The sequence below is a fragment of the Lactuca saligna genome, chromosome 3 (genome assembly GCF_052625555.1).
Source record: "Lactuca saligna cultivar CGN05327 chromosome 3, ASM5262555v1, whole genome shotgun sequence".
In the NCBI taxonomy this organism is placed as follows: Eukaryota; Viridiplantae; Streptophyta; class Magnoliopsida; order Asterales; family Asteraceae; genus Lactuca; species Lactuca saligna.
The window spans coordinates 59,631,408-59,644,236 of NC_136419.1; the positions used below are offsets into that span (position 1 = coordinate 59,631,408).

The window sequence follows — 12,829 nt, forward strand, 5'->3', positions numbered from 1 at the left end:
TAATAAAAAGAAACAAATATACATGATTAAAATATGTGTGACTTGCAACTAGTTAAACATAAATTTCATTAATAAGAAATCTAATAATTATTTTTTCGCAATGAAAAGGAAAAAATAAAATGATATATGTAAGTTAGACTATTTAGTATGAGGTATGTTTCACGCCTCATGGCTCACGCAACCATATGAGCATATCTTCATTATGTTATTTAATCGTTCGGAAGAAGTTTTGATGGTTTTGATTCAATCACAAATCTTTTAAATACTAGTTGTACCAAAATGCCGACCGATTTAAATGTGGCTGAACCAAACGTCTAAAATGTTGACCAATTCAAGGTGTTCATATGTCCTAAACAACCCCCTAATAATTTTTGTGTGATTATAGAAACTAAATGTGAAACTCGTATATCATACGGGTTAGTAAAACAGAAAATTAAATATAAAAGTTTAAATAAAATTTATTTAAATTTTAAATTTTAGATTGAAATTTAAAATTAAAAAAAAAGCATATTAAATATAATATATTAATAGTAATACTATACTTTATTGATTATTTTCAATTAAATCAATTAATAAATGGGGTTTAAACGTGATGTTTTAATTAAGAAAATATAAAAATTAAGAAAAATAACAAATGAAAAAACATTTATTTAAAAATCATATAAAATATTATCTGTCCAAATGAATGAAAGAATAACAAAAAAGATCAAAATGAAAGAATAACATATACAAAAAAGATTTTGATTTATTACAAAGAATATTATCTCGAAACAAAAACCATATAAATAAACTCAAGGTTTTGAAGTCATATGCAACTATATTATTATTTAAATTAAAATTAATTAATAAAAACTGTATGCTACAATATTAGCATTATTTCCTTTTTGACGGGTAATAAAAAATTTCTGTAAATTTTAGTTTTGGTTTCGTAAAATTTTAATATAAAAATAGTATAACCTTCAAAAAGGGACGACAGTTTATGGAATTTGTGGCAAATACACGATTAAATAACAATTCACAGGCTAACTAGCAAGTCAACTATGGTATGTAAAATATATTAGTAAACAAGCCATGGTAGTCCACCATAGCCGGTCTATTTTTGTGGCTGTTAAGAACCACGAATCCACTGTCATAAAAATATCTATATAAGAACGTCGCCGTTTATTACCTCAAAATCATTCCAGACCTCATTAACTTTAGTTTCTCCATTTCAAGCAATGGAGATTTCTGTCACCACTACCCTTGGCCTAGCCGCTATCATCTTCATCCTCTTCAAGCTAGCAACACGTCCCAAATCAAAGAAAAACCTGCTCCCAGAGCCATGGAGACTACCAATAATCGGACATATGCACCATTTGATAGGTATGTAATCTTGCTTAAATCTTTGCTATGAATCCTTAACATTTTAATCTCATATTTTTTTGCATAGAACTTTACTTTTGCTGATGATAAAACCATCCTTTTATAGGTACGATGCCGCATCGTGGTGTCATGGAGTTAGCAAGGAAGCATGGATCTCTCATGCATCTACAACTTGGAGAAGTGTCCACGATCGTTGTTTCATCCCCACGTTGGGCAAAAGAGGTTCTAACAACGTATGATATTACTTTTGCAAACAGACCGGAGACTTTAACTGGTGAGATTGTTGCATACCACAATACCGATATTGTCCTTGCTCCCTATGGTGAATACTGGAGGCAGTTGCGAAAGCTTTGCACCTTGGAGCTTTTGAGTAACAAGAAAGTGAAGTCCTTTCAATCCCTTCGTGAGGAGGAGTGTTGGAATCTGGTTAAGCATATACGATCCACTGGGCAGGGATCACCAATCAATCTTTCAGAAAACATTTTCAAGATGATTGCTACCATACTTAGTAGGGCAGCGTTTGGTAAAGGAATCAAAGACCAAAGGAAATTTACCGAATTAGTTAAAGAAATACTAAGGTTGACTGGAGGTTTTGATGTGGCGGATATCTTTCCTTCTAAAACGTTGCTTCACCACCTTTCAGGGAAGAGAGGTAAGTTAACCAACATACACAATAAGCTTGACAATTTGATCAACAATATCATCGCCGAGCACCCTGGAAATCGTACAAGCTCATCACAGGAGACTCTACTTGATGTTCTGTTAAGACTGAAAGAAAGCGCTGAGTTTCCGTTGACAGCTGACAATGTCAAAGCAGTCATCTTGGTAAGTATCTGCTTATGCCTATCGATAAATTTGATTGTTGGCTTGTTGCACACTACTTCTCTTGAAGACTCACAATTTGAATCAAATGATGCAGGATATGTTTGGAGCTGGCACAGATACATCATCAGCCACAATTGAATGGGCAATCTCGGAATTGATAAGGTGTCCAAGAGCGATGGAGAAAGTTCAAGCAGAACTAAGGCAAGCACTAAATGGAAAGGAAAGGATCCAAGAGGAAGATATACAAGAACTAAACTACCTAAAGCTAGTGATCAAAGAAACATTGAGGTTGCACCCACCACTACCGTTGGTTATGCCTAGAGAGTGTAGGGAACCATGTGTGTTGGGGGGATACGACATACCAAGCAAGACAAAACTTATTGTCAATGTGTTTGCCATCAACAGGGATCCTGAATACTGGAAAGATGCTGAAACTTTCATGCCAGAGAGATTCGAAAAGAGCTCCATCACTGTAATGGGTTCAGAGTACGAGTATCTCCCGTTTGGTGCAGGAAGGAGAATGTGTCCTGGAGCTGCCCTTGGTTTAGCCAACGTGGAACTTCCTTTGGCTCATATACTTTACTACTTCAACTGGAAGCTCCCGAATGGCAAAACTTTTGAAGACTTGGATATGACTGAGAGCTTTGGAGCCACTGTTCAAAGAAAGACCGAGTTGTTACTAGTGCCTACGGATTTCAAAACACTTGAAGCGTCAAGTTATTGAGGTTGAAGGAATTATTAAAAAAAAATGATTGCGCCTTGAATCAGAATTATCTCCTTCTTGGTTGTACATCTTTGATCAATTGACAGAGCTTGATGTTTTTCCTTGGTGAGATGTTCCCTTTTCTCCTTATTCCTTAATAAGTAAATAACACATTTTCTTGTAATACCAATCATATAATCACGTTTATTGCATTTTAGTACAATTTCATTCCGGGTTGAGTCCAATTTGTGGATTGTCAATTTCTTTGTTTACCTTTTGAATGAGAACCCCGTGGGCAAAATATTCTATGTAAGAAGTCATCTTTGTCATGGTACCATAATAAACGGTGCAAGGCTCGAGTTCAAGTGTTTAATTATATTGTCTAATTCATGAATATTATATGTAAAATAGAAGTGGGTATATATTATATGGTCTAATTCATATTCGTGTGTTGTTTTGTGATGTGTTTCTAACATGTTGTATTAGAGCACACTAGGTTCTTCATCCTTGGTTGATGTTGTTATGTTATACAAAGTTTGTGAATAGAACCTCCTTTTTGTAGAGACAAGAGGAATAAGGTTCATGGATTCGGCTGGATTAATTATAACAGTGATTGATTAAGACTTGTTTGCTCTTTGTGAAGACAAGTTTGCCCAATGTGTGGTGTATGAGGCCGAGTGAAAAGATCTTTGTGTGAATTCATTTTAATGGTGATTGGATGGGTGAATATCAACCTAATTAGAACCATATATGTTCATATGGAACAAAAAAAAATAATGATGATCCCTGGGCCGGTCCAAACGTATATGGGTCTGGGGCGAAAAGAAAAAAAAAGTCTATTAAACACAAATATAATAAAGATTCAAAAAAACTATATCATTTATTCATCACTATAAACACGTTTAATTAGCAATAACAAGCAAACCAAATTGTTTATCTTTGAAGCTAGTTTGAGTTTGAACCAACTTTAGACCCTAAAAATTATTTAGGAAATAATTTTTATATATATATATATATATATACATTACATAGCCCATAATTTTTGGGCCCCTTGGAGATCTGAGCACTGGGCGGTCATCCGGGTTGCCTACAGTCTGGATCGGCCCTGGATGATCCTAATGAAGTTACAGATTTTTGAAGATAGTATAATTCTCACTGGTTTGACGCATTCTTATGGATGGAAATTTTTATGCATGAGACGATATAATAGGCAAAGTCATTCTTTGCATTTGATATATGTAAGGCATGAAAAAAAAAAAGAGTGGTTAAAATTGTATAATATGTTTCATGGCGGATCCAGAGATTATTGTAATTGGGGTGTATAGTGTACAACGATTATTAGTATGGGGGCATTAATTGAAAATGAATTTTAATTATGACCTTTCTATATAAAATATATGTAAAAATACATGTTAAGTGGGGTGTATGCACCCCACTAAAACCCTCTACATCGGCTACATTGCCAAATTTTTTTAAGAAGAAGTATAATAATAATAAAAAAAGGTTCCAGTTCTATAGGTGTACTGCATTGATATCAACAGATGGTAATTGTGAAACATAGTCTTCATGTGGGATCTACATGGCTAAAGGAAAAGGATTTGATTTTTTTTCAAAGCATGGCATTATATGCTTTAATGGTTGTATAAAATTCAATAAAGGACATGAATAATGCAAAAGTTGTACTAAGCAAGCAAATGTAATGCATAAGTCACACACAAAAGTATATGGTGTGCCAATAAAGGCTATATATTATGTGTACAAGAAAGGACCGTAGTTAAAAGGTGATGTTGATCTATATTTAAAGCATCATCAATCATTTATATTATGTTAGATTAAGTGTCTAAGTCAATAACTAAATTGATATATATACTTGAACTAAAAGCAAAACCTTTATTAGGTTGTCTTAAAACTACTAATTGACGGAATGAGTTTTAGAAAAAGAGGTTAATTCATTGATTTATTATATGATTAATAAATAGAAATAAATAGTTTGTTAATATATTATGAGATTAGTATATTAATTATAAATATTATTATTTGATTAATAATTAATCAGAAATTATTAGAATTAATTTTGTGATTAATTTGATTAATTAAAAATACAAGGACTAAAGTTGTAATTGTTTAATAGTTGAACACGGAAGGAATTCTAGAAAGTTCCTAGGGTTAGCCGAAATTTGGAGGCTCCTTGGGGTTTCTATATTATTCCATATGGATAATATGGATAATCAGGAAACTACATAATTTCGGATTTGAAATGATATTATTTTATTTCATATTAGGGTTTTTATGGTTTTCCTATCGGCTATAAACACGGTTCTTTGGCATCATATTTTTGTCCACTATTTTTCAAGAAGAATATCTAAATAACCATCCTCTCTCCTCCCTCCTTCAAGTATTCCATTGCTAGGGTTTGGGTACATCCCATTAGAGACATTAAGCTTTTGGTGTTAGCTTTCAAGGCTTCAAAAGAAAGGAACTACTTTGGTTATTTGCGATAATAATCAAGAGGTATGTAAACCAATGAAGGACAGTCGGAGTACAATTGACCTTGAAGAAATTTAGGAGTCGCCCAATGAAGGAACCTTAGAAGTCATTATCTCTCAACCAGTGTATGAGACTCTTGTTAAGCCAATGAACAATTCATTACCTCTTCGACATTCTAGTAGAGTTAGCATATCCCCTGAGTTCTATGGTTTTCATATAACTATAGATGGTGGCACTTTATCAGTAATCGTACACTGGTAAATTTGGATGAACCAGTTAACTACAAGGAAACAATGGCATGCCCTAAGGTTTCTAAGTGGAAAGAGGCAGTGGACAGCAAGATCAAGTCCATGTATGATAACCGAATTTGGAATTTAGTTGATCGTGTACCAGGTCGAAAGATAGTTGGGTACAAATACATCTTCATGAAGAATATCGACATGGATGGAAAGGTACACACTTTCAAGGCACGACTGGTTGGGAAAGGCTTTACTCAAACCCAAGGGATTGACTATGATGAGACCTTCTCACCACTAGCTAAAATAAAGTCTATCAGGATAATGTTTGCCATAGTTCCCTTTGATGATTATGAGATATGGCAGATGGATATCAAAACTGCTTTCCAAAATGGGAATTTGGCTGAGGATGTTTACATGAGTCAGCCAGAGGGTTTTGAACATGAAAAGTTTCCTAATAGAGTGTGTAAGGTTTAGAAATCCATTTATGGATTAAAACAAGTGTCTCATAGTTGTAATCTTTGCTTCCATGAGTAAGTCAAAGAATTTGGTTTCTCTAGTAGTAAGGATGAGTCATATGTGTATATCAAAGCTAGTGGGAGTATAGTAACTTTCCTAGTATGGTATGTGTAACGTCTATTCCAGGTATTGTTTAAATTATTTAATATTTTAGGGTTTGTACATGGACTCAGTGAGTTGGAGAGCTCTAACTCGTCGAGTAGAGACTATTAGGTGATGCAGGATTTAAACCCTACTAGACGAGTCGGAAGGCTCCGACTCGATGAGTAGGCTCTGTAGATAGAAACCTTAATTTTCAAGGGTTTGTACCCTATTTAAAGGATCTGTGACTCATTTGTAGCCTCCCTCATTGTCTTTACAGCCCAGAAAGAAACCCAAGCAGCATATTTGAGCTTCCTTGAGAGTGTGTGCGTCTTAGAGAGTAAAACTTGTGCTTTTGAGGAAGACATTTGAAGGTTGAAGATCTTAAAGAGAGGAGAAGGCTTGGGATCCAACATCTACTGGTTGTGAGAATCCAATTAGAGGTAAAAAGTTACCACCTTGATCTCTTTTTGCTTAGATCTCATTTCATGGGAGGATATGGTCACTTTTGGGTGCAAAATAGGATCATACTCGGATCTGGACTTATCACAAGGATATGGTTCCAGATCTGACCTATCTAGGTCCCCAATGCCATAAAGTTGCTCACTTTATCCAGCTTAGACCCTTTCCATGCACTAAAACCTTGTATGAAGCTTAGTTTTGATGTTTTAGTCGTGTTAGGCGTTACATGCATGTAAACTTTCCAACTTTACATGGTATCTGCACTAGGGGAGATTGGATCTGAAGTTTAGCACCTTAGATCCCACTAAAAAGGGATGAACATAAAAGTGGCTGAAGGAACTCATTGAGTCCCTTAGTTGACTCGACGAGTCAGGTAAGGTTTACCCGTTTTTGTGTTCTGATTGAGTGTAGTGAAGGATTGGGGTTTTGATCTGAATGGAGTGTAGGTTTTCTGGATATTTGATGAACTCGACGACTCACTAAGGTGACTCGGCGAGTTGACTCGAGATTCAGTAGAATGGACTCGAAAGGAACTCAATGAGTTGCTAGATGCACTGGGCGAGTTGAGGTCAACATGTACCCGAACCAATGTTAGATCTAAAATCTCTAAGAAGGAGCGGTGTGGAAAGATACCCTATTTAGGCATCCTGATCATTATGATTTTTGGCATTGCAGTTCAGTATGGTGGTGACACGATTTGGAGCAGGGGGTCCAAGATCGGGATCTGGATCCGGTGTTGGGTCCGGTGACACTACCGAGGCTATTAACGAGAGGATGTGTAAGCTTATTGCAGTAGAGGTTACCTGGGACATCCTTGACGCTACCCCGGTTATCTTTAGGACGATCAAGGAGGGTATGATGGAGATCATGGAGGAGAGGCTCGGGGCATTCTGAGCCGAGATTGTTATGGGCCAGGTCGGGGCCCAAACTCCTTCGTTCCGGGAGTTCAAGGCGTGCGGGGTACCGGAGTTTTTCGGGGTCAGGGACCCCATTGTAGCCGACGTTGGGTGGCGGACATAAAGAACGCCCAGCGCACGAGTTCTTGCCCTGATGCAACAAAGGTGGGTTTTGTTGGATAAGGTGTCTAAGTCCATAACAATATTTGAGATGCACTTGACCCGACCAGACATTGTCCATTTGGGTTGCACTTCACCCGAACGATTTGGATAACCTTTTGAGAATAATATGTTTATGATTTGTTAATATATTGTAAGTTATAATATATTAATATGAAATCATATTATTTAATTAGTATTAATCATAAATTAATTTAGAATTATTTTAGTGATCAAAAAGGTGACAAATTAAATATGGGATATTGTATTTATATGGTGTGGGCTAATACTCATTTGGAATGGGCTAGGCTTGCATGGGAGTCCATGGATGATCCATGGAGCTTTTAACCCATGGATCCTTGGAAAGGAAGAGTCATGGGTATTAGGGATTACATGGATGTAACCCTAATCTTCCACACTATATAGAGGATTCCTTGGCACTTGATTTGACACTAGTTGTGTGTGTACAAGAGTGGTGGCCAAATTCAAGAGTGTGCATTATTCTCTCAAGAGTTTTACCAAGTTTCTGGTGATTTGTGATTTCCATTTGAGGCATCCACACAATTGGTGCTAGGCTCTCAAACTCCAAGGAATCAACCACTACTAACAGGTATGTCATCCTACTAGTATTTTTATAATTCAAGTTCCCCATCCCATGCTAGTTAGGATGTAAACCATGGAAATTCTTATTTTCATGTATTTTAGAGAAAACATAGATCCAAGGTTTATAGGGGTTCATGTACACCATAGGAGTGTTAGAATGCTTAAAACCCATCAGTGGTATCACAACCAAGGTTTGTAATCTTGAATACTTGATGAAAACTCTTGAAAAATCGAAAAATCTTGTTGTGTGGACAGTGGACTCGCTGACTCCATAGGGGGAATCGACGAGTCCAAGCAAATCTTCATCTTACTCATTGAGTAGGTTGATGCACTCGACGCGTAGGAGGCCCAGAGTGTAGTTTTTCGAGTTTTTAAACTGGAATTGGACTAGAATCATTACACTAAATTGTTTTGGTCTTATAAAACATGTTTTTGATGTTGGAATGACTATGCTAATCCAATTTCAAAGGCTATTACCAAAATTTTAAGTTTTGTGTGTGTTCATATGGTTCTTAAAATTGTTGATATGGATATTCATGAACTTATGAGTTTTGTTAGATCATAGGAATTATTTGCAAATTGTTTGTTAGTTAATTCTTGATCTTGATGTGTTTTAATGGAATCTATAATTTCTCCTCAAGTTATGGATTACCAAAAGTCTTTTCTTTTAAAGTCCATTAAAAACCATAGGTTACATATGTTGAAGAGTCTTTTTCATCATAAATAGTTTTATGGACTCCATAACTTGTCCTCAAGGTATGGATGTCCAAGAGTCTCTTCATTAAAAGTTTTTTAAACCTTCATTAAACTCATAAATTATGAAAATCCAAAAGTTTTTGAATTGTTCAAAACTTGCCCTTAAGTTTTGGAATTTGTAAAGTCTCACACACACTTTAGTTCCAACCCTTAGAGTTTTAAAAGTTAAAATGCAACCCTTATACTTTATAGTATTAGACGTTAATAATAATAATAATATATATATATATATATATATATATAAGAGCAAGTTAGTCTTACCGCTAGTAGGCCTCATTCACGAAGCTGGTTTATAAGGGGGGTATAAGGTTATTGCCTATAAAATGACAACTTAATGGGTGTCCACTCTCACCCACCGCTTCCTGGACTGGTGGAGGGTTGTTAGTCGAATGGGTAGGACAAGGACTATAATTATCATTAAAAGTATAATGATGGAATAAAGTAACTAAACCTTTTATAAATCTCAATCTTAGTTACTTTAGGAAAATGTGAATTTGGTGCTAACCCATGAAATTTACACTTTGCACCTTACCAAGTTGTTGGTGGAGTGTGTGTGGTTAACCGGCCCACTAACTTAGACTAGTAAGGATGCCAAAGGGTGACTTAATGTTTATCATAGATCGGTGGAGCTTGTGTGGTTAACAGTACATCGATTAGGTGATAATATTAAGGGTACCAAGTGAATTTTCATGGTTATTCACACCTTGTTTTGTAATCCTCGGCATCCTAGTCACAAAATCTGAAGGGCACAATCGAGATTGAAACATGCCATTGAAAAGTTCAGTGAATCTCAACAGATCTAGGAGTTTCAAATCCAATAAAAACCTAATTTTATTTTGTTTTTCATTGTGGAAATTGGTTAATCGTCATTCACCTACCTTCAAATATTCTATAGCTTGGATTACAACATCCCTCTTCCAAGTTATAAAATATTGTGTTGGGTCCTAGCCTTAATATTTCATATTGGGTGTTATATTAAGGATTTTTTAAATCAATTGACTTGAATCTCTCCTATTGTAGATGCTGGTTCAGACAAGTATGATCTTCCCAAATCTCTTGAAGATGATGTACCACAACATCGTACTTCACTTCCTCCACCTCCTCCAATTATTCTCCTCGACCCACAAGCTCGAAGACTTGAAAAGTTCAAACTCACTCAAATCCTATTGGATAGTAAACACAAGGATGGAAAGTCAGTGTGTACACATGTCTTGAAGATGAAGGCACACATTGATAGGCTAAGGATGATGGGTGTCGGGTTCCCAAGGAAGTTGGCTATTGACTGGGTTCTTCAGTCACTTCATGAGTCATATGGTGAGTTTGTTAAAGACTACTATGTGACAAATCTCGACATGACCCTAATAGATCTTACCTATTTGCTAATTGCTGCTGAATCAACAATGATTTGACGTAATGGTCAAGCAACTTTGATTGGAAGGTCTGCCTCCTAAGCTTACATAGACATCCCAGAAATGATTCCTTCTCCTAAAGGGAAGGAATTGGCCATGGTCAAAAGTGATGATCATAAAAGAAAGGCCATTTCTAAGACTGTTGTATGTGCAGGCTCAGATGAGCCTGTGTGTTTCTATTGCCAAGGAAAGGGACATTGGAATCGAAGCTGCCCTGACTACCTGAGATCTTTAGTCAGAATGTATGGTTCTGCTTCAGGTAAGTCCACTATCTAACTCTGTTAAGTTCCTAATTGTTGATTCTTAATACATGATGTGATTGGGTTGCATTTTGATGTTTTGTAGGATCAAGCAAAGGGAAGGAAGCTTAAAAGAAGAGGATGTTGAATCTGATCGCGAAGATGGATTTCAATCGCATGGTTCGAAGATTGGATTCGAGAGCTACTTCTTAAGAGTTATGATAGATTGCTAGGAAATATGTAATAGCATAGTTTTCCATTTAAAGTTGCATTGTAAGGAAAAGGTTTTTTCCTCATTTTATAAATGAATAAAAATTTTGTTTTACTTCATTTTATATCTCCTTGCAATGGCATTTATGGAAAGTTAATGTGTGTATGTTTCTAGCATTAATGAATTTGATTCTTTCATCTGTGGTAGTGTCTAAATTTACCAAATAAGGAAAGATTCTCATCACCCAAGTTTTAATTGGACCAAAACTTGGAATCATGCAGATTGTATTGCATGATGAATGAAAAACTTTCATCTTTGGAAAATTAAGACTAATTCGTTGTTCACATGTATATGTGAGTCAAGTGAAGGACTAAGGGATCGAGTACACATTCGTGTGCACTGGTCAAGTCCACCACAAATAGATCGATAAGACTATTTGTCATGATTTACTAAATTTTAGTAAATATGGTTATACTTAATAGGTAAGTATAATTTTGAAACATTGAAAAAGTTTCGATGTATGGCAAAATGAATGGGAAGAATCGAATTTTTCAGAAAGATAAAAGTTTCTCAAAAGAGTACTTTAATATCATGTTTTATGATCATCTTAATTATTGTGAGACCATATCACAATTCATCCTATGGGGACATCTTAGTGCATACTTATGGCTAAGAAGAAGAGTCATGAATAATTGAAATGGTTAAATCAAGAAGGTGATACATACTTCATTCCAAAACAAGTCTTAGAGTCATACTCCAAGATTGTAATTTGAGTGACACATCCTAAAGAAGGTTTATAACAATTTTCAAATGTAAGAGTAAAACATTTTCTACTCTTGTACATTTGAAATTGGTAAGTTGTGATGTTTTGGATAAAACAAAGACCAACTAAGGCCAATTGTGTGAAGTGTTTATCTTGATAAGAATCTGCACTCACTCTTGAATATTTGTTTGGTTGTCAAGGAATGGTTCTTGACAAAGAGAAACTTATATGTCAAGAGGACAATAGGAGTCTTAAAGGTCTTGAAGGTTTCAAAAGCTAATCACGGATAAAAACCTATAGTTTATCGCTAACACACGGCTTGAGGTTTGTAACCTATCGTGCTGACATAATTCTTGTTTCTGTGCCTAGTCCAGTAAAGTTGACTATGTATGTGAGTTCTGTGAGTTCTCAATTGTGTGCATAACAACGTGGAAGAAATGGTGGGCCCTTGTGCTGCCAAAAGGCAAGAAATCAAGATTGAACAAGTTCAATCCATATGATTTTGAGTTTATCACTAACCTTGTCTTGTAATTATGGTTGTGACAAATTCTTATGGATGGGAACACATACACCATAAAATCTAAGTGTCATAAGGTTTCTTTCCGATTCATGAAAATGATGGTGAGGAAACAATTTCACTAATTAGATTTTAAATAGATAGCAATTGTGATATTCGCATTCTCAAAGTCGTTAGTGGAGTGTGTGTGGTTAACCGGCACACTAACATGGACTTATGAGAAATGGCAAACAGGTCTAAACATTATGATTATGGCATCCCTCTTCATAATTGTTTAGACATACATGTGAGCTATCTAAGGAAAGATGTATGAGTCTGAGAAGCTTAGATAAAGTTTTTTCGAAGCATCTCTTATCAGAAGTCTGAACTTTGGTGATGAAAGTCAATAAAGTATTGATTTATATAAGTCAATTTCTGAGTATATGAGAAAGCTAGTGGGAGCATAATTTTTATGCTAAATAATTATTATGCTAGTGGGAGCATAATGATAAGTATTGTTAATTATAGAAAACAAAAGTTTCGTTGGGAAAAAGGTTGTTTTGCTATAATTAAGGGAGAAGAGATTATACTTCATTTCAATCCTAAAAGTTTACTTTGAGAT

General features: G+C 35.4%; 1 protein-coding gene across 1 annotated transcript; it reads left to right on the plus strand.

The window, feature by feature from the left end:
* Positions 1-1,161: 1,161 nt before the first annotated feature.
* On the plus strand, positions 1,162-3,135 carry LOC145036673 (cytochrome P450 71AV8-like). Its single transcript, XM_078985140.1, has 3 exons — positions 1,162-1,362; positions 1,469-2,187; positions 2,282-3,135. Exons 1-3 carry the CDS (start codon positions 1,218-1,220, stop codon positions 2,909-2,911), a joined length of 1,494 nt encoding a protein of 497 aa, XP_078841266.1. The 5' UTR covers positions 1,162-1,217; the 3' UTR covers positions 2,912-3,135.
* Positions 3,136-12,829: the final 9,694 nt, after the last annotated feature.

What these genes read in the sequence shown, in the direction of transcription:
- LOC145036673 (XM_078985140.1), top strand. Translation starts at nt 1,218, where the DNA reads ATGGAGATTTCTGTCACCACTACCCTTGGCCTAGCCGCTATCATCTTC. An exon ending in ACATATGCACCATTTGATAG is followed by an intron (nt 1,363 to 1,468) that starts GTATGTAATCTT and finishes ATCCTTTTATAG; the next exon opens with GTACGATGCCGCATCGTGGT. An exon ending in ATGTCAAAGCAGTCATCTTG is followed by an intron (nt 2,188 to 2,281) that starts GTAAGTATCTGC and finishes CAAATGATGCAG; the next exon opens with GATATGTTTGGAGCTGGCAC.